The sequence below is a fragment of the Thalassophryne amazonica genome, chromosome 21, assembly GCF_902500255.1.
Source record: "Thalassophryne amazonica chromosome 21, fThaAma1.1, whole genome shotgun sequence".
NCBI lineage: Eukaryota > Metazoa > Chordata > Actinopteri > Batrachoidiformes > Batrachoididae > Thalassophryne > Thalassophryne amazonica.
In genome coordinates this window covers 4,984,194-5,009,213 of record NC_047123.1, presented here as the reverse complement: position 1 = coordinate 5,009,213, position 25,020 = coordinate 4,984,194, and the positions used below count along the sequence as shown (strand labels likewise).

The 25,020-nt window shown below is 46.2% G+C and overlaps 1 protein-coding gene and 1 long non-coding RNA gene across 2 annotated transcripts in view; one reads left to right on the top strand and one right to left on the bottom strand.

Annotated features, from left to right (window-relative positions):
* The window catches only part of cad (carbamoyl-phosphate synthetase 2, aspartate transcarbamylase, and dihydroorotase), a 61,617-nt gene that overhangs the window by 13,497 nt on the left and 23,100 nt on the right, over positions 1–25,020 (top strand). The window contains 17 exon segments of the mRNA XM_034162001.1: positions 10,059–10,244; positions 10,397–10,506; positions 11,096–11,238; positions 12,390–12,521; positions 13,440–13,673; positions 14,027–14,248; positions 16,740–16,928; positions 17,023–17,147; positions 17,625–17,758; positions 19,283–19,395; positions 21,374–21,538; positions 21,626–21,711; positions 21,900–22,146; positions 22,399–22,497; positions 22,589–22,753; positions 22,755–22,814; positions 22,952–23,134. Of these exon segments, the coding sequence (XP_034017892.1) occupies positions 10,059–10,244; positions 10,397–10,506; positions 11,096–11,238; positions 12,390–12,521; positions 13,440–13,673; positions 14,027–14,248; positions 16,740–16,928; positions 17,023–17,147; positions 17,625–17,758; positions 19,283–19,395; positions 21,374–21,538; positions 21,626–21,711; positions 21,900–22,146; positions 22,399–22,497; positions 22,589–22,753; positions 22,755–22,814; positions 22,952–23,134 (2,593 nt within the window).
* On the bottom strand, positions 12,659–23,487 carry LOC117502872. Its single transcript, XR_004558421.1, has 3 exons — positions 23,431–23,487; positions 13,478–13,603; positions 12,659–12,933 (listed from the first exon to the last, which is right to left on the bottom strand). It is a non-coding gene; the product is annotated as an uncharacterized LOC117502872 (long non-coding RNA).

Sequence of the window (25,020 nt, the reverse complement as noted above, 5' to 3'; positions counted from 1 at the left end):
TCTGTAAAATATTTGCACTGTCTCACAATATTCTCACTGAAAAAGGTATCAGGATCATTTTCAGATTCGAAGGGGCGGTTAGCAGAGTTATTATAAATAAATGTATCTAGACAGAGCTCCTGGGCAGAAATAAACGGATCATTATCCTTAGTCATTATGTCTCTCTTGTCTCCGGGTGTAGATGATGTGGATGAGTGGGTTGCTCTAGTCTGCATCATGGTGCTGTGATGTGTTTGAGTCCTCATACCTATTGTTCATATTTGTCCAGCTCCTCGATGTTCCTTATTTCCATGACTTTTGCTTGTTCTGGTGATCCGTTCAGTTTGATGAATATTTTACAGTTTGAAGTCCATGTGTGCTGGATTTTTCCCTGTTTCTTTAAGAAGCGTGCTTTCCTGGCGATGTCGGCATTCCGTTTGGTGAGATGTTCATTGATGAATACGTTTGTCCCTTTCAGTTTTCTTCCTTGTTTTAACAGTGCTGCTTTGTGTTTTCTGTTGATGAATCTCATGATGACAGTTCATTTATCACCGTCATTTCTCCGGGGCAGAGGGTGGCACACTTCAATGTTATTTAAATCCATTTCTATACCTTTTAGATAGGAGGAAATCAACAACCTGTTTTTCCACAGAGCTGACCTCCTGTTCACTGGGCTCCCCTCCGCTCTCATCTGTTACCGCCCGTGCGTAGGACTGTGGTTTGATGTGAAGACCGGTGATGATGACGTCGTTGATTCTGGTGTACTGCTCCAATTCAGCCACTCTATTTTCCAGCTGCACCAGACGCCGGTCTTTCTCAGCGTTCTGGAGCCGTAATGCCTTCACCTCCTCCACCAGATCCATGATTGATTTCTGTTGCTGCTTCACAACAGAAATCTCCTGTGATAGAAAGTCCAGAGATTTTTTTTAATATCGTCACCTTCCTCCGCCGTCAGAACCTTCTTAGGCCCCATGGTCGGCTTGTGGGCTGCTTGACGATCACCGATGTTAACAGCCTGCGTTGTTTGTCACTGGGATGGATCTGCACTGCGCTGGTGCCGCGCGGCCTCGGTGTTTCCGCGCTGATGGGTCCGCGGTGGCTGCACGAGGCCTTGGGGAAGCGGCACTCGTGACGTGCGGCTTCAATGACGCAGCGCGCGGCCTCGGTGAATTCACCACGTTGAGTGGGCCTCAGACGTTGTTGCTGTCCAGTCACGGGGCTAAGTTGCCAGTTGAGGTGGTATTCCCACTGTCCAGGTTGGCAAACACCGGCGTGGCAGATGGCAACTACAAACACCACCTCTGAGGCACAAAAACTCAGGTACAAACTTTTTGCAGCTTGCTCTCTGACAACACGCAGCACTGACTCTGACTGACGCTGACTCTATGAAAACCTGCAAAACCTGCAGGTGCAGTGAAAAGTGAGGCCACAGTGAGTAAAAATGGAAGGTGGAATTGCTCAGAAACCACTTGGGGTTCAGTGGGTTAATTTCTAATTAAACTCTGTCAGCCGGAGGAATGCATGTATCCTTTTGAGTTTTTAAAAAAAAGAACCTTATATTAGCTCTATATCAGGAAGTAGAGATTTGTTAACTCCTCTGATCCACTCTGACTCATCAGTTGTTTGCTTGTTTTGAGACCGTTGGTTGAACTTTGACCACAGTCTTTGTCTTTCAGTCTATTTGTTCTCTGGCTCCTGTTTTTATCCCCTGCGTGGCACTTAACACCGCAAGGCGGGGCATATAGCATATAGCATCCGGGTTGTCCGTTCTTCCGTCTGTCCGGCCGTAGTTCGTTTGCCGCAACGTAGCTCGGCACCTATTGCTCGCAAAAACTTCATATTGGGTGGGTACATGCCTTGGAGGAGTACTTCGCTTAGGTTCAAAGGCCAGTGACCGTGACCTACTTTTGAAGGTCACCAATGGTCACAACTGTCAAATCCTTTGCCACACAATGTAGCTCGGCACCTTTTGCTCACAGAAACTTCATATTTGGTGGGTATTTGCCTTGGAGGAGTACTTCACATGGGTTTGAAGGCCAGTGACCTTGACCTACTTTTAAAAAATTACCAAGAGTTGCATTTGTTTGAAGGCTACTGACTTTTTATGGTGACTGTTGGCCACATCCTCTAAATAAAAATGATGTCAATCTCAAATTTTTCCACTGTGTCTCCCAGTTTACATCAAACATATGAGGGTTCAGCCAAATACCTTCCCCACACATGTACATATTACTGCACTTTACGTGGAAAATAGTACTGCGCGCAGGGTATTTAGTTACGAATGTCTCTGGTTAATAGTTTATTTCTAATGACTATGTTGTGGTGCTTGCAAAGTGCAAAATGAACAGAAGTTTGCACCAGAACCATAAATCAATGTGCCGTGTTGCTTCCCGGTTCCATTTTTCGCTTTACAAATAAACAGAATAAAACCCTGTAATTTGTTGCCCCACCAGGGTGATTGTAGGTGGTTTGCCCACTGAGTTGTGGTGTGTGAACACCTAAAGTCACAGTGGTGAGGACAATATTTGTGGCTCAGCTGGACTCTTAACAAGCTTGAAATGATTTTTGGATTGGGACCAACCCAGGACTTTGCCGTCAGTGATTCTTGCCAGGAACGCTCAAGTCTCTCACAGAGACAGTTAGATTCCCACACATTTCCACTCGGAGCACTGAGGTGTGAAATGTGACATTTTGCTGGTCTCAGCAATCTGGACGCGCTTTTATGAGTGCTGTTGGACTGTTATGAATAAATCTGGAAAACATGAAGGCACACGGACGATTGGATCCACTCTGCAGCTGTATTTTTTTAGACTAATAGTCAGTTTATCAGGTTGTGTTTGAAGGCCAGAGAGGGCAGCAAATGTTCCCATGATACTGTGGTCCTGCAATGAAATGCCAGTGAGACTCTTCCCATGGTCAGGAAATCCATCAGTGATGGTTTATATGACTCACCTTTTTTCTTGCAACACTGAGGAAACATTAATAAAAAAAAAAAATCAGTAAAAAAAGAAGAAGAAGAAAAAAAGGTTTGCCCTTTTGAATTGATTCCTCTGCATTGTATTACAGTGAATACCACATTGTGAAATTTTATTATAAATACTGAATATTTTATGTTGTAAGTACCTATTTTTTATTTCATTAAAATGTTTGTAAAACCTCCTTTTGTGGGTTTTTGTGGTCTGGAGTTCAATTCTTAACAGTTTCAAGTTGTGCAGTTGAAGTCCAAAAACTTTGTCAGTTTACTGTATCTTTCTTTCTTTCTTTTTAGCAGCCTTGTGATGCCCTGGTGTCCTGTCCAGGGTGTACCCTAAGTACCTCATGCCCTGTGACTGCTGGGATAGGCTCTTAAACCTTTAATAAAAGCACCATAAAATTAGAATAGATTAATTTGTCTCAAAAAATCAACAGGGACAATGTATTATGGTACATAAAAACTAAAGCACAGAGTACATCAGTGTCTTTGAGAAGGAGTAGGAAGCTGCAGAAATGCTTATCAAATCTTGCTCCTTCACAGTTGACAGTACATGTCAGAGCATGAAGTCAAAGGAATTGTCTGTAGTCCTCTGAGACATAATTGTCTGGAGGCACAAATCTGGAGAAGGGAACAGAAACATTTCTGTTGCTTTGAAGGTCCCAATAAGCACAGTGGCCTCCATCATCTGTAAATGGAAGAAGTTCAGAATGGGATTGGGACCTGTCTTGAGCAAAGGCTGTGAATACTTACGTACACATGATTTCTTGTTTTTTCTTATTTTATTTTTTTAATAACAAAAATTTAAGAAAAATATTTTTCATGTTGTCATTATGGGGTGTTGTGAGTGGTATTTTGAGGGTAAAAATGAATGTACTCCATTATAGAATAAGGCTGTTGTTGTGAAAGTGTAGGAACACGGACCCACAACAGGGGCGCAAATGAACGGACAATGAAGGAAGTCAAATAACAACACTTTACTGTTGTGAAAAAACACAACCAACACGGCGAATGTGAAATTTAACAGTCAGTCAATTACAAGGGTGACGTGTGGGCAGGCTCAAAGATAAGAGACGTCCGTCCAAAGCAGAACCGGAACCACACGATTTCCTCCGCCACCGAACCCCGGGAATACTGGAGCCGCCAAGTCCCGAACACCCAGGTGGCCACTGCCTCCGCTTGTCGGATCTGGTACTGCTGGCGAGGAACAAAAACAGTTAGATGTGGGTGCGTGTGCACCCAGCAACACGTATGGTGGGAATGCCACCTCCACCTCTCGTCGAAAAAAGAAACAGAATATCTGCTGTCCAACACACACAAGCAACAGATATTCCTGTCAGAGAATCAACACAGTCAGCTGAGATCGTTACCTCCTTGGTAGAGCGATATCTCGGCAGAGAAGTGGAGATGACGTCTTGCAGATATACCGCTGCGGATCAGATGATTGGTAACAGCTGTCGTAGGTGACAGCTGTCACCCCGGCTGCTCCTGTGAGATGGCAGCGCCCTCTGGTGCCTGGAGCCCGCACTCCAGGCAGGGTGCCCTCTGGTGGTGGTGGGCCAGCAGTACCTCCTCTTCAGCGGCCCACACAACAGGACCCCCCCCTCACGGGCGCCTCCTGGCGCCCGACCAGGCTTGTCCGGGTGGCGGCGGTAGAAATCGGCCAGGAGGGCCGGGTCCAGGATGAAGCTCCTCTTCACCCAGGAGCGTTCTTCAGGGCCGTACCCCTCCCAGTCCACCAAATACTGGAAGCCCCGGCCCATCCTTCGGACATCCAAAAGCCGGCGCACAGTCCAAGCCGGCTCGCCATCGATGATCCGGGCAGGAGGTGGTGCCGGATCCGGAGTACAGAGGGGTGAAGTGTGATGTGGCTTAAGTCGGGACACATGGAAAACGGGATGGATCCGCAGTGAGGCCGGAAGCTGAAGCCTCACTGCGGCTGGACTGATGACCTTGAGGATCTTAAATGGACCGATATACCGATCCTGCAATTTAGGGGAGACCACTTGGAGGGGAATGTCCTTAGTTGACAACCACACTTCCTTCCCTGGCCGATACGTAGGGGCCGGGGTCCGCTGACGGTCTGCATGGGCCTTCGTCCTCATCCGGGCCCTCAGCAAAGCAGAACGGGCGGCACGCCACACCCGACGGCACTTCCGCAGGTGGGCCTGGACCGAGGGCACACCGACCTCTCCCTCAACCACCGGAAACAAAGGAGGCTGGTACCCCAGACACACCTCGAAAGGGGAGAGGCCGGTGGCTGACGACACCTGGCTGTTATGGGCATACTCGATCCAGGCCAAATGAGTACTCCAGGCCGCCGGGTGCGCGGCCGTCACGCAACGCAGGGCCTGTTCCACCTCCTGATTGGCCCGTTCTGCTTGCCCGTTGGTCTGGGGATGATACCCGGATGAGAGACTCACCGTGGCCCCCAGTTCCCGGCAGAGGCTCCTCCAGACTTGCGAGGAGAACTGGGGACCGCGATCGGAGACGATGTCTGTTGGAATCCCATGCAGCCGGACGACGTGGTGGACCAGGAGGTCCGCTGTCTCCTGGGCCGTCGGGAGCTTCGGGAGGGCCACGAAGTGGGCGCCTTGGAGAATCGGTCCACTATCGTGAGGATGGTGGTGTTGCCCTGGGACGGCGGGAGGCCCGTGACAAAATCCAGGCCGATGTGGGACCAGGGGCGATGAGGCACAGGCAGCGGCTGGAGCAGTCCCGATGCCCTGCGGTGGTCAGCCTTGCCCCTGGCGCAGGTGGTGCAGGCCTGGATATAATCCCGGACGTCGGCCTCTAGGGACGCCCACCAGAAGCGCTGCCGGACAACTGCCACGGTTCTTCGCACCCCTGGATGACAGGAGAGCTTGGAGCCGTGACAGAAGTCCAGGACTGCAGCCCTAGCCTCTGGTGGGACGTAGAGTCTGTTCTTCGGCCCAGTTCCGGGGTCCGGGCTTCGTGCCAGGGCCTCCCGGACGGTTCTCTCTACGTCCCAGGTGAGGGTGGCCACGATAGTGGACTCCGGGATGATGGGTTCCGGTGGATCCGACAACTCCGCTTTGACTTCATCTTCATGTACCCGGGACAAGGCATCCGATCTCTGGTTTTTGGTCCCGGGACGGTAGGTGATCCGGAAGTCAAAACGGCCGAAGAACAGTGACCAGCGGGCTTGCCTGGGGTTCAGCCGCTTGGCGGTCCTGATATACTCCAGGTTCCGGTGGTCAGTGAAAACCGTGAATGGCACGGACGTTCCCTCCAACAGATGTCTCCACTCTTCAAGAGCCTCTTTCACCGCAAGGAGTTCTCGATTGCCGACGTCATAGTTCCGTTCGGCCGGGGTCAACCTGCGGGAAAAATAGGCACACGGGTGAAGGACCTTATCGGTCTTCCCGCTCTGGGAAAGCACAGCTCCTATCCCTGAGTCCGAGGCGTCCACTTCAACCACTAACTGGCGACTAGGATCGGGCTGCACCAGAACGGGTGCAGACGAGAAGCGCCGTTTCAACTCCTTGAACGCGGCATCGCAACGATCCGACCAGGTGAAGGGGACTTTTGGTGAGGTCAGGGCTGTCAGGGGGCTAACTACCTGACTGTAGCCCTTAATGAACCTCCTGTAGAAATTAGCAAAGCCGAGGAACTGTTGCAGCTTCCTACGGGTGGTGGGTTGGGGCCAGTCTCTCACCGCCGCGACCTTGGCCGGATCAGGAGCGACGGAGTTAGGGGAGATGATAAACCCCAGGAAGGACAAAGAAGTGCGGTGGAACTCGCACTTCTCGCCCTTCACAAACAGCCGGTTCTCCAACAACCGCTGCAGGACCTGACGTACATGCCGGACATGAGTCTCAGGATCCAGAGAAAAGATGAGTATATCGTCCAGATATACGAAGACGAATCGGTGCAGGAAATCCCGCAAGACATCATTAACCAATGCTTGGAACGTCGCGGGGGCGTTTGTAAGACCGAACGGCATGACCAGGTACTCAAAATGACCTAAGGGGGTGTTAAATGCCGTCTTCCACTCGTCTCCCTTCCGGATCCGAACCAGGTGATACGCATTTCTAAGATCTAGCTTAGTGAACATTTGGGCTCCATGCAGGGGCGTGAATACTGAATCCAATAAGGGCAATGGGTATCGGTTACGAACCGTGATTTCGTTCAGCCCCCTGTAATCAATGCATGGACGTAGTCCGCCATCCTTTTTCCCCACAAAAAAGAAACCTGCACCCATCGGGGAGGTGGAATTCCGGATCAACCCGGCAGCTAGAGAGTCCCGGATGTAGGTCTCCATTGATTCACGCTCAGGTCGTGAGAGGTTGTACAGCCTGCTGGACGGGAACTCAACGCCTGGAACCAAATCAATGGCACAATCGTACGGGCGGTGCGGGGGAAGGGTGAGCGCCAGATCCTTGCTGAACACGTCCACAAGGTCATGGTACTCCACCGGCACTGTCCCGAGATTGGGCGGGACTCTGACCTCCTCCTTAGCCCGGGAACCGGGAGGAACCGAGGAACCTAAACATACCTGATGGCAGGTCTCGCTCCACTGAACCACTACCCCGGACGGCCAATCGATCCGGGGATTGTGTTTTAACATCCAGGGGAACCCTAGAATCACGCAGGAGGTGGCAGGAGTCACAAAAAACTCGATCTCCTCCCGGTGGTTCCCTGACACCACCAGAGTTACTGGAGGTGTCTTATGTGTGATTAAAGGGAGTAGGGAGCCATCTAGTGCCCGTACTTGCACAGGTGAAGTAAGTGCCACCAGAGGGAGCCCTGCCTCCCTGGCCCATTTGCTGTCTAGCAAATTCCCTTCTGAGCCCGTGTCCACCAGTGCTGGGGCCTGAAGGGTTAAATCCTCATAAAGGATTGTAACCGGGAGTCGTGTGGCAATATGGGTGTGTCCCACGTGAATGTCTTGGCCCACCCCTAGCCCAGTTTCTAGGGGCGGGCGTTGGTTGTTTAACCGCTCGGGGCAGTCCCTCACTTGATGCTCTATCGAGCCACAAACAAAGCACGCTCCGCGGACCAGCCTCCTCTGTCTATCCGGTGGTTTAAATGTGGCCCTGCTCGTGTCCATAGCTTCATCAGCAGGGGGAGCTGTAACCACACGGAGCGTAGAGGCCGTGGAGCGTGGGGAGGGCGGAGCTCGGTTGGAACCGGAAGGGAGAGGGACGGCGCGTGCCCGGCCACGCCCTTCGTCTTGTTCCCGACGGCGTTCTTCTAACCGATTGTCTAATCGTATAACCAGATCAATAAGCCCGTCTAAATCCCGCGGTTCGTCCTTAGCCACCAGGAGCTCCTTCAGGACCAACGACAGTCCGTTTACGAAGGCGGCACGGAGGGCAGTGCTATTCCAGCCGGACCTCGCCGCCGCGATGCGGAAGTCGACTGCATAAGCAGCTGCGCTCCGGCGCCCCTGTCTCATTGACAGCAGCACGGCTGAAGCGGTCTCTCCTCTATTTGGGTGATCGAACACTGTTCTGAACTCCCTCACAAACCCATCATATGTCTGAAGGAGCCGTGAATTTTGCTCCCAGAGCGCTGTAGCCCAAGCGCGTGCCTTACCGCGAAGCAGATTAATCACATAAGCTACCTTACTAGCATCAGTCACGTACATGACGGGATGTTGTGCGAAGACGAGCGAACACTGCATAAGAAAGTCTGCACACGTCTCCACACAACCCCCGTACGGCTCTGGAGGGCTTATGTATGCTTCAGGGGAAGGTGGGAGGGGTTGTTGAACGACCTGTGGAATGTCAACGTTGCGCACAGGATCGACAGGAGGGAGAGCCGCAGCAGCGCCCTGAGGGCGCGCTTCCACCTGAGCGGCGAGAGCCTCCACCCTGCGGTTAAGGAGGACGTTCTGCTCGGTCATTACATCCAACCGAGCCGTAAAGGCGGTGAGGATTCGCTGCAACTCACCGATCATTCCTCCTGCAGACGCCTGTGCGCCCGGTTCTTCCATTGGCCGTTCAACAGCCGGTTGACGCCCCTCGGGGTCCATGACGCTGGCCGAGATATCCTGTTGTGAAAGTGTAGGAACACGGACCCACAACAGGGGCGCAAATGAACGGACAATGGAGGAAATCAAATAACAACACTTTACTGTTGTGAAAAAACACAACCAACACGGCGAATGTGAAATTTAACAGTCAGTCAATTACAAGGGTGACGTGTGGGCAGGCTCAAAGATAAGAGACATCCGTCCAAAGCAGAACCGGAACCACACGATTTCCTCCGCCACCGAACCCCGGGAATACTGGAGCCGCCAAGTCCCGAACACCCAGGTGGCCACTGCCTCCGCTTGTCGTATCTGGTACTGCTGGCGAGGAACAAAAACAGTTAGATGTGGGTGCATGTGCACCCAGCAACACGTATGGTGGGAATGCCACCTCCACCTCTCGTCGAAAAAAGAAACAGAATATCTGCTGTCCAACACACACAAGCAATAGATATTCCTGTCAGAGAATCAACACAGTCAGCTGAGATCGTTACCTCCTTGGTAGAGCGATATCTCGGCAGAGAAGTGGAGATGACGTCTTGCAGATATACCGCTGCGGATCAGATGATTGGTAACAGCTGTCGTAGGTGACAGCTGTCACCCCGGCTGCTCCTGTGAGATGGCAGCGCCCTCTGGTGCCTGGAGCCCGCACTCCAGGCAGGGTGCCCTCTGGTGGTGGTGGGCCAGCAGTACCTCCTCTTCAGCGGCCCACACAACAGCTGTAACAAAACAATGTGGAAAAAGTGAAGCCCTGTGAATACTTTCTGGATTGTGTGTGTGTGTGTGTGTGTGTGTGTGTGTGTGTGTGTGTGTGTGTGTGTGTGTGTGTGTGTGAGAGAGAGAAGCATCTGAGCTTTTATTTAGATATGATGAAGAGTAAAAGCTCAGGTTGCTTCTCTGGCTGCTGTAATGACATTTCCTGATGACATTTAAAGCCTGAGTGCTCTGAGTGTTTGCAGACTGAAGCTTTTGATTAAGACCGTATTAAGTTCATGTTCATTTTTGCAAATCTATTCAAAATCTAAAAGCACCATGAACATGGTGGATAAGAAACATGATCAAAGTGTTATTTATCTTTAATGTTTGTGTCCCCCTCACCTCCCCCCACAGGTATGGTAACCGTGGCCACAACCAGCCGTGTATCCATAAGGGAACAGACCGCTGCTTCATCACCAGTCAGAACCATGGCTTTGCTGTCGACCCTCAGACCTTACCAGCAGACTGGGACGTCCTGTTTACCAATGCGAATGACCACACTAATGAGGGCATTGTGCACAAAACACACCCATTGTTCAGGTAGAAAACAGACACACAATACTCAGCTTGCCTCGTTATTGCATTGGCAGCGCCTTGTGTTCATATTGGCCAGTGTCACTTTGATTTAGTTGGATTTGTTTTATATCTACCAGAGAAATGGGGTGAAATGGTTTGTTGTGTATTTTGTCCAGTGTGCAGTTCCACCCGGAGCATAAGGCTGGACCCACAGACCTGGTCAACTTGTTTAACGTCTTCCTCGACACTGTCAGAGACCACAAAGACGGCAACACGTTAATATCTGGTAAGTGAATGCAATGTGAAATGTGCATGTCAGCTTACTGAAGGAACTTGATGTGTTTACTAGTGCGGAGACTTGACTTGTGGAGGAGCGTAGTGTGTCAGCGGTGTGGCTATAACTGAACTGCAAGAAATGTGCAGTTAATACTTGTGAAAACATCTTCAAAAGCTCTTCAGAAAGAGATAATGGATGAGTAGTACAACTATCAATCAATGAATTTGTGAAGATCCAGAGTCTATTTACTGTTGGTGATGAGTTTGATGGATCGCGGGTACGTGGGTCATATCAGATTATCTTGGAGGAATCCCGGTGAGCCACGCCCACGTCCCTGTCACACATACAGGAGAGATAAATGACGGGGAAAAACAGTAGTGTCCAAGAGTTCTCATTGAGTGGAGAAACCTGGCAACTTGTTTCTTTATGTATAATCTTCGAGATAGAAATTGTAAGTTTCAGTGTGATTTTAGTGTTTGGTAGCAGATGATCATGTGATTGTAATTGTATAAGTAGGAACAAAAAACAAAAGTGAACATGCTGGTTCTTCTCTGAGCCTCAGTGTGACACAGGACACTCATGATTTTTTTTTTTTCAGTGAAGCAGCGCCTGATGGACCATCTCACGTTCACGGATGCTCCAAAGCCTGAAGATGCTTTTAAACCCAAGAAGGTCCTCATCCTGGGCTCTGGAGGATTGTCCATTGGGCAGGCTGGGGAGTTTGATTACTCTGGCTCACAGGTATGTCAGGACCTCCCCCACCCCCATCTCTTTTCTGCATGAGGACGTTTTTTTTTTTTTTTATTGGACTTCTTGGGGCTAATTTCAGGTTTTTAGCTGGAACATGTTTGATTTATGCTGCATGAGCTGTCTGGTTACAAAATGGAATTTTTCATCAATCAACCATAGCATTGTGACTGTTGACTGGTGAAGTGAAAAGTGCTGATCATCTCTGAGTCCTTACCGTGTCACATGTCAACACATACAATATTTTAGGCAGCAAATGAACATTTTACAGGCATGAGAATTTTCAGGATTTTTCCTAAAACCCAGATTTTTAGGGAGATCTGGACAAAATATTCCTGATGTTTTCAAGCATCTATTTGGCTGCCAAAGTCGGACTTAAAATGGGTCTCATTTTGGCTAAAATCCAGGAGCTCCTAGAGCAGACCCCAGTCCCCCTGTTGACTTTCAGGATGTTTCATTCTCATGCGTGATTTTGACCTCGACATAGATGTTTTGGAAGTAGGAAAAATGGGGGATGCATAAAAATTTGAATTACTTTGACAAGGGTGTTCCTGGTCTGTAGTGGTTAGTTACCAAAAATGCTCCAAGGAAGTGACCGCTGCCGCCTGGCAAACCAACGGCAGCTTTATCAGCAACCAAGGTGCACTGATGCTCGTGTGGACCTTGTGGTCCAGTCTAATAGAATGATTGGCTGCTAACATCTTAGTGCCAGTTACCACAGCACACCTTCAGAGGTCTAGTGGAGTCCGTACCTCGAAGATTCAGGAGTGTTTTGGTTGCAAAAGAGGACCTTCACAATATTAGGCAGGTGGTCCCAGTGTTATGGCCGATCAGTGTAGAACTATGGAGTTCCTCTAGGTAATTAGTTTTCATAATTCATTCTTTGCTTTGAAATGAATGACAGATTTTAGGGATATAGTGATTGACATGTCTGTCCGCGTGTCTGTTTTTGCTTCTTAGCATGATATCTCAAGAACCAGTCAACCCATTTTATTCATATTTAGCATAAGGGTGTACTTGGGTGATCCCACGATGCTTTGTATCACTGATTTTTGGGGACTGGGGGGAGATGTCGTCTCCTGATGACTTGTTATTATGCTTCCTGTCACATTTGTCAGTATTCCTACTTTTATTATGTTTTCTAGGCCATTAAGGCTCTAAAGGAAGAGAATATCCAGACTGTTTTGATCAACCCCAACATTGCCACCGTGCAGACCTCCAAAGGTCTGGCTGACAAAGTCTACTTCCTGCCTATTACACCAGATTATGTCACTCAGGTAGGTGATTTATTTTCTCTGTTAATAACTGAAGGATTTCTATAAACACAAAGTAATGTTTATCATTTTACAAAGTGAACATCATTGTCTTCATTTAAAAAATCTTAACAAAATCACAACCTCAGTTTTGTCACAGTTACATGTTTGAGTTTATTCTGCAAGAAATAAGAGAATTTTACATGTAGTCATACACCCCTGATTTTGAATTTAAGTGATTTGCATAAATGACCTTACTCTTTATAAACACAAGTACAGGCAGACAAAATCTCAGATGATTTTGTACATGACTTTAGGAGGTATGGCCATCCCGGCATTGCTTGTCACCACGCTGGGGACAGTTTTCACCTCCATCAGAAGTTTGGCAGCATGTGCAAAGTTATCGGTTGACTCCAAAGTATGCCAGAATGATGACCTGTACACAATACAAAAACTTCATTGTCCACAATGTGGAAATCTGCCTTTTTTGATTTCATCATAACATGTTATAAAAATGTTACATCGTCACAGCAAACAACCGTAAAATATCCCAATAAAAAATTATACATATTCTATATACATACCTGTAAATAAAAATTGTAATGCAATTTGAGCCGTTGGTTACAAAGATCTGAGCTTGTTTTTGAATTTGCATAGAATTTTTTTTATTTTTCATTAGGTGATTAAAATGCTAACCTTTAGTCCAGTTTAGCTCAAACTTTCATAATCCTCATATTTAATCAGCAGCTGTTGATTTAGTGGGGAATGACCCTGGAGAAAAAGGGGTTTCCTCTTTACCGTGAGAGCCAGTCAGAACCTGTCGGTTGTGATTATGTGAGTTTTGGAGCACTCCTAGAATCAGGACGATGCACCGAGTCATCAGTGACTGAAGAAGGAAGTTGTGCACTTGTTGCATGTTTTCCCTCTCTGTTGGATTTCCAGGTGATTAAGAATGAGCGCCCTAACGGCGTGCTGCTCACCTTTGGTGGTCAGACCGCTCTGAACTGTGGCGTGGAGCTGACAAAGCTCGGCATCTTGGAGAAGTACAATGTTCGGGTGCTGGGAACGCCTGTGGCCTCCATCGAGATGACTGAGGACAGGAAGGTCTTCGTGGAGAAAATGGAAGAGATTAACGAACATGTGGCTCCAAGTGAAGCAGCATGTTCTGTGGAACAGGTGAATACAAACTTTTTAATGAAAAAAAAATTATTTGTTGACTCACCAGGGAGCAAATTCCCCAAAATAAGATAAAAATACATATTTCCTGTATTTTCTCATGGATAGTTGAGTGAGATCACCCACACATGTAGAGCAGGCGGCTCTGTGTATAAGGAGCTGGCCGGCCCGTATGTAGACCTGGGTTCAAATTGTCTCAGTCCACACAGCTGCAAAAATGGGTTCCGGTCTTGATTGGGGAAGTAACATTGTAAAGTGCTTTGAGCATGAAAGCACTAAATGCAGTCAATTTACCATTTTGTCTATTTTAGACACTTTAGGTTTTTTAAAATGCATTTATTTTTATGCTTTAGGCGGTAGCGGCTGCAGAACGTTTGGGCTACCCAGTCCTTGTCCGTTCAGCATTCGCCTTGGGAGGTCTGGGCTCCGGCTTTGCCAACAACCGGGAGGAGCTGACCGCTCTCGTGACCTCAGCGTTTGCACACACCTCCCAGGTACTGGTCGACAAATCTCTGAAAGGCTGGAAGGAGATCGAGTACGAGGTGGTCCGCGATGCCTACGACAACTGTGTTACTGTGAGTAAACTGAGACTAAGCTTACAAGAGGAGATGGTCAGGATGATGACAGTAAAAACACGAAGTTGCATGAATGTGTGTATGTGGAAAAGCTGTGAATCACTTTGCAGAGTGCGATGGATAAAAGTAATGTTGTAACATTGCATCAGTGCCACATAGCCCCCAAACCTCACCGTGCAGCCACAGCAAGGACCACAGAGCAACCTGCCCCTATGAGACCAGACGCAGTCAGGTTGGACATGATCATGGCGACTGCAGACCAGCCATCCAAAGAAAGAGCGCCCCCTACCTCCCTGCACACAGGATTGAAGCTGCCACATGAGCAGGAGATATACGACAGAACAAGACCTGGTCATCATGCCCTGCAGGGCTGAGATCCCTCCACCGGAGCACAGGGACTGGCTACAGGGAATGCACCATCCTCAGCCACCCAAGAGACAATCCCATACCGGCCAGTTGAATACCCCAGACCTGACTCACGGCAGCCAGAGGCTGTTTTACCACCTCTTCTGGCCGAAGACCCGACGGGGGATTAGGTCGTGCTTATTTCCATCCATCCCAAAAAGGATATACGAGGTCTATTAGATAATGAACCGACCCTTTTATTTTTTTTTTTAACTATATGGATTTGAATGACGTGCGATTACACCAATCATGCTTGAACCCTCATGCGCATGCGTGAGTTTTTTCACGCGTGTCGGTGACGTCATTTCTCTGTGGGCAGGCCTTGAGTGAGATGTGGTCCCGCCCTCTCGGCTGAATTCCTTTGTTTCACACGCTGCTCGAGACGGCGCGCGTTGCTTTATCAGAATTTTTTCTGGACCTGTGAGGAATATCCGAGTGGACACTATTCGAGAAATTAAGCTGGTTTTCGGTGAAAAGTTTAACGGCTGATGAGAGATTATGGGGTGTTTCTGTCGGTGTAAGGACTTCCCACGGAGCGGGACGTTGCGCAGCGCTTCCAGGCGCCGTCGTCGGCCTGTTTCGACCTGAAAACATCCTAATTTAAGGCTTAATTCACCCAGGACGTCGTGAGAGAACAGAGAAGATTCAGAAGAGGCCGGCATGAGGACTTTATGCGGACATTCCACTGTTTAAGGACATTTTTTAATGAAAGACGTGTGCGCAAATTCGCCGAGTCATTTCCGTGACGACTCGGCAAATCTGTGTGCGCCGCGACAGGAAAAACACCTCCGTGTTGAAAACCATTTGTAAAATTCAGGCGGCTTTTGATGGCTTTCAACAAGTGAGTAACTGAGAAATTGTTTAACAGCTTGGGCATGTTCCAACTTGCCCATTAAGGTTTCCAACGGAGGTGTTTTTCCTGTCGCGACCCTCCTCGGTCGGGTCCGGCCCGACATGCGACTCTGCCCGCACGTTCTTTCATTACAAAATGTCCGTTAACAATGGAATGTCCGAATAAACTCCTCATGCCAACTTCTTCTGAAAGTTCTCTGTTCTCTGACGACTTACTGGGTCAACAGAGCCTGAAATGTGGAAGTTTTCAACTTGAAACGGCGAGACGCTGCTGCCTTGAAGCGCAGATCGCCGTCAGGCGCCGTGGACCGTCCTTACGGCACTACCAGACCAAAATCTCTCATCAGCCGTTAAAATTTCTACCGAAAACCAGCTGAATTTATCGAATGGTGTCCACTCAGTTGTGCCTTACAGCTTTGAAAATTTTTTGATCAAACAAAGCAGCAGTCTCTGAGCCATTCCTAAACAATGAAAAAAATCGACGAGAGGGTGGGCCACTCCTCACTCAAAGACTGCCCACAGGCGAATGACGTAACCGACAGGCGTGAAAAAACTCTTGCATGCCCACGAGGGTTCAAGCATGTCTGATGTAATCACACGTGATTCAAATCCATATGGTTTTTGAAAAAATAATAAGGTCGGATACTTTTCTAATAGACCTCGTAAGTGTTGTGAAATAAACTCCTCGCACATTTTTAGTAGGAATTTCATGTAATTTGGTACAAATCCTTGTAGGTTGGCATTACGCATATTTTCATGTCGTTCCAGTTGGGCTCGTTTTACCTGAGTTACGGCCCTTCATTAACAAATCCAGACTCTGTCAGTTTCATCTTTGGGTGCCTGCATTCTGAAATCAACTCCCGTCCCATTTTAGGAGGCATTTCATGTAACTTGCTACAAATCCTTGTTAAAGGTTGATAATTTTTTTTTTTTTTTTAAAGATTGACACATTTTGGCAGAGTTATGGCCTTTCATTAACAAACCTAGAGACTGTCAGTTTCATGAGTTGGTGTCTTCATTCTGAAATCAACTCCTCACATTTTCAGGAGGAATTTTGGGAAACCTGGTACAACCGTTTGAAATGTTATCAGAATGTACCAAAGCAGCACTTGCCAGTGGGGGATATTGTGCTCTCAGACTACTCTTGTTACCTTGTACATGAATAAAATAACTTTATTTGTTTTTAAAGCGTGCAGGGTGACACTCTCTGACTGAACCATGTGACTCTGTTCAGGTGTGTAACATGGAGAATATTGACCCTCTGGGCATCCATACTGGGGAATCGATCGTAGTGGCGCCCAGTCAGACGCTAAATGACCATGAGTACAACATGCTGAGGGACACAGCCATCAAAGTCATCAGGCACCTCGGCATCGTGGGAGAGTGTAACATTCAGTACGCACTTAACCCCGAGTCAGATCAGGTGAACACAGGATCGATTTAAGGAGACATTAAGTCTCCTGTCACACGTTCAAGGACAGAAGTATGAATACTCTGAGATGTATCATGCTTTGCAGTACTACATCATTGAGGTGAATGCCCGTCTGTCACGAAGTTCGGCCCTGGCGAGTAAGGCGACTGGCTATCCTTTAGCCTATGTAGCAGCAAAGCTTGGCCTGGGAATCCCACTGCCGTTACTGAAGTACGTGTCTGTTTTAAATCTCAAATGATCTGCAGATACATCAGAAAAATAACCTCTGAGGAGACCTGATCATCAAACCACAAGAATTCAGAAAAAATTTAATTTATCAATAAACATGGGTGTTGTTTTGGCAGAAGAAACGAGATCTAATAACTTGATTTACCAGAATATTCAACCAAAAATGAACAAAGTGCTAAAAATTAATGACAAAGGAAAATGGAGAGTGAATCAGATTAAGGCCTTTTTTGGATCTCACACTAATCCACCTTTTTTTTCCTGGTAGATTAAGTGTAATCCTGTCATTTATTAAACCTGACTGGTGTTAGATTTGTAATCTTGAACCTCTGTAGGAGATTCAGTACATGTTTTGTGGTTATTGAGTTTATTCATGTGGATGTTGTATCTAGTTATTCTCCACCTGTATTATTTTGTGATCCGGGACTCTTGTTTTTTGTGTGTGTGTGTGTGTCCCTTTAGGAACTCTGTTACAAACGTAACCACAGCGAACTTTGAGCCCAGTTTGGACTATTGTGTGGTGAAGGTTCCTCGCTGGGATCTCAGCAAGTTTCTACGGGTTTCCACCAAGATAGGCAGCTCCATGAAGAGTGTTGGTAAGCCACGAAAACAAAGCCGGAATACTATTTTCGACACAACTCTGAAATGCAAGAAACCTGTCTTAATCCTTAGGTCACGCTACTGCAAAATGACAGGAAAAGCTTCAGCTCCTCACGTGAGAACGTTTTTCCTGAGATGAAACTCAGAGGATCGTCAGTTGACTTGATATTTGGTCAGGGTTAGAGGCAGAGCCACTTACTGATCCACGCCCTCACCATGTCAGATTAATTTATGTCTGATGAGCCTACTTTCTGAATCGCCAGGGTTGTGAATATAAAAATGTTAAAAAATTCTGATAGTACTGCTGGCAAAAACTATGATTTCTGGGGCGCTATATGTCATCTCCCAATGACTCGTGTTAGGTGAGCGGAAAAGTACGTATGAGCTGCACTCAACAGTTCGAGTTCACAGGCTTGATGCACCAGGCTCTGCAACTTATACAGTGCTTTCAGAAAGTATTTACAACACTTCACTTTTTCCACATTTTTGTTATGTTCAGCCTTATTAATTTTTTCCTCAAAATTCTACTCGCAGCACCCCATAATGACAACATGAAAAAAGAGTTGTTTTTGCAAATTTATTAAAAATAGTAAACTATGAAATCACATGTACATAAGTATTCACAGCCTTTGCTCAGTACTTTGTTGATGCACCTTTGGCAGCAATTACAGCCTCAAGTCTTCTTGAATATGATGCCACAAGCTTGGTGCACCATGTGCCTTTTACTAAGGAGTGGCTTCCGTCTGTTCACTCTACCATACAGGCCTGATTGGTGGATCGCTGCAGAGATGGTTATCCTTCTGGAAGGTCCTTGGTCACCTCCTTGACTAAGGCCCTTCTCCCCCGATTGCTCAGTTTAGACGGACGGCCAGCTCTAGAAAGAGTCCTGGTGGATCTGAACTTCTTCCATTTACAGATGATGGAGACCACTGTGCTCACTGGGTCCTTTAAAGCAGCAGAAATGTTTCTGTACCCTTCCCAAGATTTGTGCCTTGAGACAATCCTGTCTCAAGGCACAAATCTGGAATCTACAGACAGTTCCTTTGACTTCATGCTTGGTTTGTGCTCTGACTATCAGCTGCGGGACCTTATATGTAGACAGGTGTGTGTCTTTCCAAATCACGTCCAGTGGACTCCAGGTGGACTCCAGTTGAGCTGTAGAAACATCTCAAGAATGATCAGTGGAAACAGGAGGCACCTGAGCTCAATTTTGAGCTGTGAATATTTATGTACATGTGACTTTATTTTTTTTATTATTATTTTTAATAATTTTGCAGAAATCTAGAAAAAACAAAAAAAATGTCACATTGTCGTTATGGGGTATTGTGTGTAGAATTCTGGGGAAAAAATGAATTTCATCCCTTTTGGAATAAGCCTGTAAAATAATAAAATGTGGAAAAAGTGCAGCGCTCTGAGTACTTTGCAGATGCACTGTATATACATACGTAAGTCTTGTGTGTAACATGAGTTTATCTGCCAGTCCTGTTCAGCATTTCATCCTTTTTTTTTTCCCCCTGTAGGTGAGGTGATGGCGATTGGCCGCAGCTTTGAGGAAGCCTTCCAGAAGGCTCTGAGGATGGTGGATGAGAACTGTGCAGGATTTGACCACAACATCAAGCCTGTTTCTGAGAAGGTAAAGTACAGTCACTTTGTGACTCTGTTTTCTACACACACGTAAGCTGTCGTGGTCATCGTGATGCCATTATGTCTGACTTGTGACCTTGAACTGTTTACTTTCATTATTTATCACTCATATTTTTTTTATGTTGGCCAACAGGTTGCGCCAAAGTGCCACAGACATTGATTATATAGAGGTGTGGATAGAACTGGTGCTCATTGCTCATAGTAGGTGAGATGCCCTTTAAGATGTGACTCCGCATTAAGATGGAGAATGGGTACGGGTGGTCTTGAACCAGAAACCTTCTGCACTGGAAACACTGAGGAAAGTGTTTCTTAGGAAGTAGACTGATGGTAGATTGAAGGAAAACAGCTTTCCTCTTGTCTTTCTGCTGCACGGTTGTTTTTTTTTTTTTTGTTTTTTTTTTGGTACAGATGAGCATCAGTTATGTGCACACTTGACTATGTATCTTAACATTAAATGATTGTCAGAAGACGTTTAGAGCAGTTATTTGTGTTTTGTGGACTCCTCTATCAGGACCGAGTCAGGTTGGGTGATGTCTAATTAAGTGGAAAATAATGATTTTTTGTTATTTATTTTTTTTTCCCAGTAAAACATCAAGATGGGTGATGTTTACTCATGAAATTAATAATAATAAATTGATATCTATTTACCGTAATTTCCAGACTATAAGCTGCTACTTTTGTCACAAGCTTTGACCACTGCGGCTTAAACAATGATGTGGCTAATTTATGGATTTTCACAGGCTTTCTCATAAGTCGGAATATGTCGGTTGATGCTGTCCATTGATTGGCTGTAACCTGCAGCTCTCATGTGGCATAAATTCACACAGAGTAAATAAAAATAATCTTACCTGTTTGTTTCAGTGGATTCATTAACATGTCCTGAAGAACAATTATCCACATAAAGCCTCCTGATTTTGGAAAATGACGTCCGAAAATACTTTAATTCCTTGTCGTGGCTGAAGAAAAGTCCCTCTGGCACTTTGTGCTGCAGTTGCTACATCAGATCAGTTAGCGGAGCCCCCACCACCCCCCCGGGTCTGTTTGTGCCACAAGTTGCAAAAGTCACAGCGCCTCATTAACGTCTCATTTACGACAGACACCAGGTGATCCTGGCTGCACGCGATGAATTGATCTCATGATCCACAAAAAAAAAAAAGTTTAAATTACTCAGTTCTCCGTGTGGAGCGGAGACGCCGCGCGACACTGTGCGCATGCTGGATGACATGCTCATCAGGAAAAAAAAAGCATTTACGGTACATATTTAATTAAAAGTTAAAAATCTTTGTTTAACATCTGTCTGTGTAAATATCTCATGTTACAACATGGAGACCCGCGGCCTATTTATGTACTTTTTTTTTTTTTTCTTTTTAAACTTGGTGGGTGCAGCTTATATTCAGGTGCACTCTATTGTCCGGAAATTACGGTACCATTACTAATTTACGATAATGTGCCAAGTAATGCTGCACCTCAGCTAATTTTATTTCTTATTATTTTAATACAGCTGTTGCTTGGCTGTTTTTGGAGCAGCTGAGTCCAGCTTACCATTTATCAAAAGCAAGGAAAATTTATTTATTATTTTATTATTTACTTATAACCCTGGAGTGCATGTCTGTGGGACTCCAGTCAGACAAACCCTTCTTGATAGCTTAAGTTGTTCTGTGCCCTCAGTAATAAAAATGTGCATTGAGGTGTTCACCGCTGGGCCGCTCTAAGCTGAGCAGGACAGTATCTCCCTCAGAATGTTCCACTAGAGTCTGCTAGCACACCACATCTCATTTCAGCTTGTGACACATCGATGTATCTCCAGGAAGGGAAAATCTTCTTGATGTCTCAGATTTTTTTATTTATTTATTTATTTCTGTGCAATGTTGAAATAGATGCCAGGTTGGAATTGTCCAGCTGCTCGACCGTAGGACCAACCTCAGGAAGAATACATAATCACAGCCTTTCTCTTTTCTCCTCACCAGGAGTTGCAGACTCCTACGGACAAGCGTATCTTTGTGTTGGCGGCAGCGCTCAAAGCCGGCTACACTGTGGACCAGCTATACCAGCTTACCAAGATTGACCGGTGGTTCCTGCACAAAATGAGGAACATCATTGAGCACGGGCACCTGCTGGAGACGTACAACCAGGTAAGAACGACCTGACCCGTCCAGCCTGGGAGGCTAGTCGCTGCTTCGTTTTGAGTAAGTTGATGTTGATAGCATTATTGTTACCAGGATGAGAGTGCCATGCCCCCAGAGGTGATGCGTAAGGCGAAGCAGCTGGGTTTTTCAGACAAGCAGATAGCATTAGCTGTGCAGAGGTGAGCAATGGTCTTTAAACCGCTTCTCCATCTGTACAAATATGGACGTGTTTCACATATTTTGGCTTGATTGTGAATAACTGTCAACATGAATGAAAATGAACGGCGCAGAAAGACAATTGAAATATTCTTCTTTTCTACTTTGTAAGATCCGATGTTTTTTTATTTTATTTTTAATCTCCCCACAGCACAGAGTTGGCGGTGAGAAAGCTGCGTCATGATTGGTCCATCTTGCCTGTAGTGAAGCAGATAGATACGGTGGCAGCGGAATGGCCCTCCCAAACTAACTACCTGTACTTGACCTACCACGGCACTGAAAACGATCTGGACTTCACCGATCAGCACGTCATGGTGATTGGTTCTGGCGTCTATCGCATTGGCAGCAGCGTGGAGTTTGATTGGTGTGCAGTCGGTTGCATCACTGAACTCAGGAAGGTCAGTCTTAAAGTAACCTGTGCCGTCGTCGCATCGTAGGCGGTTCTGTTTAGGCGATTAAATGTCAAGACGGTTCAAGCCGCATTGTTCTTATTGGCCAGATGCGCGCTGTGCACCAGTGTGCGTTCTTACTTTGATATTTAATGTGTTGCACACTGCTGTATATGTTCACTGCACAGGTATGAAAATGTAGTAATAAAAAATAAATAAAATTATCGATCTTGTCACTTTTTTGTGTGTGTTTTGTCCTAGATGGGTTATAAGACCATCATGGTGAACTACAACCCTGAAACTGTGAGCACTGACTATGACATGTGCGACCGCCTTTACTTTGATGAGATCTCCTTTGAGGTGAGAGGAGTTGTTGTTTGAGTTTTTTTTTTTTTTTATGTAAAGCGAGTATCTTAGGAGTCACGTGTTTGTGCAATTGCGCCCCTCCCAGGTGGTGATGGACATCTACGAGAAGGAAAACCCAGAAGGCGTGATCCTGTCCATGGGCGGCCAGCTGCCCAACAACATTGCCATGTCGCTACACCGGCAGCAGTGTCGCATTTTGGGAACGTCACCTGAATTCATCGACTGTGCGGAAAACAGGTTCAAGTTTTCCCCGCATGTTGGACACCATTGGCATCAGTCAGCCGCAGTGGAAAGAACTTTCTGACACTGAGGTAGAACCGACTGGACAGGAATTCTGCTTTTAGTGCCACGTTTAATCCTCTGAGATTCAATATTCAGTCAGTGTTGATTTCTTAAGTTAAAATTTGAAACTCTGTCAGCACATCTTTCTGCTTTGTTTTTCCTGCAGTCTGCTGTGACGTTTTGTGAGACAGTTGGTTATCCCTGCCTCGTTCGTCCTTCTTACGTACTCAGTGGCGCCGCTATGAATGTGGCCTACGGTGACAACGACCTCGAGAAATACCTGAGCAACGCAGCGGCCGTGTCCAAGGAACATCCAGTCGTCATCTCCAAATTCATCCAAGAAGCAAAGGTTTTAGAATCAAAACTCAGATTCATTTGTTTATTATGAAGATAAGTTAACTCATCAAAACTAATAAATACTGTCCAGGTAACTGTTGCCAGTTATGGCTGGTAAATTCAACATTCACTCTAGTTGAAGTTAAATCAAATCAGTTTTATTTATATAGCGCCAAATCACAACAAACAGTTGCTCCAAGGCGCTTTATATTGTAAGGCAAGGCCATACGATAATTAGAGAAAAACCCCAACGGTCAAAACGACCCCCTGTGAGCAAGCACTTGGCGACAGTGGGAAGGAAAAACTCACTTTTAACAGGAAGAAACCTCCAGCAGAACCAGGCTCAGGGAGGGGCAGTCTTCTGCTGGGACTGGTTGGGGCTGAGGGAGAGAACCAGGAAAAGACATGCTGTGGAGGGGAGCAGAGATCGATCACTAATGATTAAATGCAGAGTGGTGCATACAGAGCAAAAGAGAAAGAAACACTCAGTGCATCATGGGAACCCCCCAGCAGTCTAAGTCTATAGCAGCATAACTAAGGGATGGTTCAGGGTCACCTGATCCAGCCCTAACTATAAGCTTTAGCAAAAAGGAAAGTTTTAAGCCTAATCTTAAAAGTAGAGAGGGTGTCTGTCTTCCTGATCTGAATTGGGAGCTGGTTCCACAGGAGAGGAGCTTGAAAGCTGAAGGCTCTGCCTCCCATTCTACTCTTACAAACCCTAGGAACTACAAGTAAGCCTGCAGTCTGAGAGCGAAGCGCTCTGTTGGGGTGATATGGTACTATGAGGTCCCTAAGATAAGATGGGACCTGATTATTCAAAACCTTATAAGTAAGAAGAAGAAATTTAAATTCTATTCTGGAATTAACAGGAAGCCAATGAAGAGAAGCCAATATAGGTGAGATATGCTCTCTCCTTCTAGGCCCTGTCAGTACTCTAGCTGCAGCATTTTGAATTAACTGAAGGCTTTTCAGGGAACTTTTAGGACAACCTGATAATAATGAATTACAATAGTCCAGCCTGGAGGAAATAAATGCATGAATTAGTTTTTCAGCATCACTCTGAGACAAGACCTTTCTAATTTTAGAGATATTGCGCAAATGTAAAAAAGCAGTCCTACATATTTGCTTAATATGCGCATTGAAGGACATATCCTGATCAAAAATGACTCCAAGATTTCTCACAGTATTACTAGAGGTCAGGGTAATGCCATCCAGAGTAAGGATCTGGTTAGACACCATGTTTCTAAGATTTGTGGGGCCAAGTACAATAACGTCAGTTTTATCTGAATTTAAAAGCAGGAAATTAGAGGTCATCCATGTCTTTATGTCTGTAAGACATTCCTGCAGTTTAGCTAATTGGTGTGTGTCCTCTGGCTTCATGGATAGATAAAGCTGGGTGTCATCTGCGTAACAATGAAAATTTAAGCAATGCTTTCTAATAATACTGCCTAAGGGAAGCATGTATAAACTGAATAAAATTGGTCCTAGCACAGAACCTTGTGGAACTCTATAATTAACCTTAGTCTGTGAAGAAGACTCCCCATTTACACAAACAAATTGTAATCTATTAGATAAATATGATTCAAACCACCGCAACGCAGTGCCTTTAATACCTGTGGCATGCTCTAATCTCTGTAATAAAATTTTATGGTCAACAGTATCAAAAGCAGCACTGAGGTCTAACAGGACAAGCACAGAGATGAGTCCACTGTCTGAGGCCATAAGAAGATCATTTGTAACCTTCACTAATGCTGTTTCTGTACTATGACAAATTCTAAAACCTGATTGAAACTCTTCAAATAGACCATTCCTCTGCAGATGATAGGAATGGGGTCTAATAGACATGTTGATGGTTTGGAGGAAGTAACTAATGAAAATAACTCAGACAGAACAGTCAGA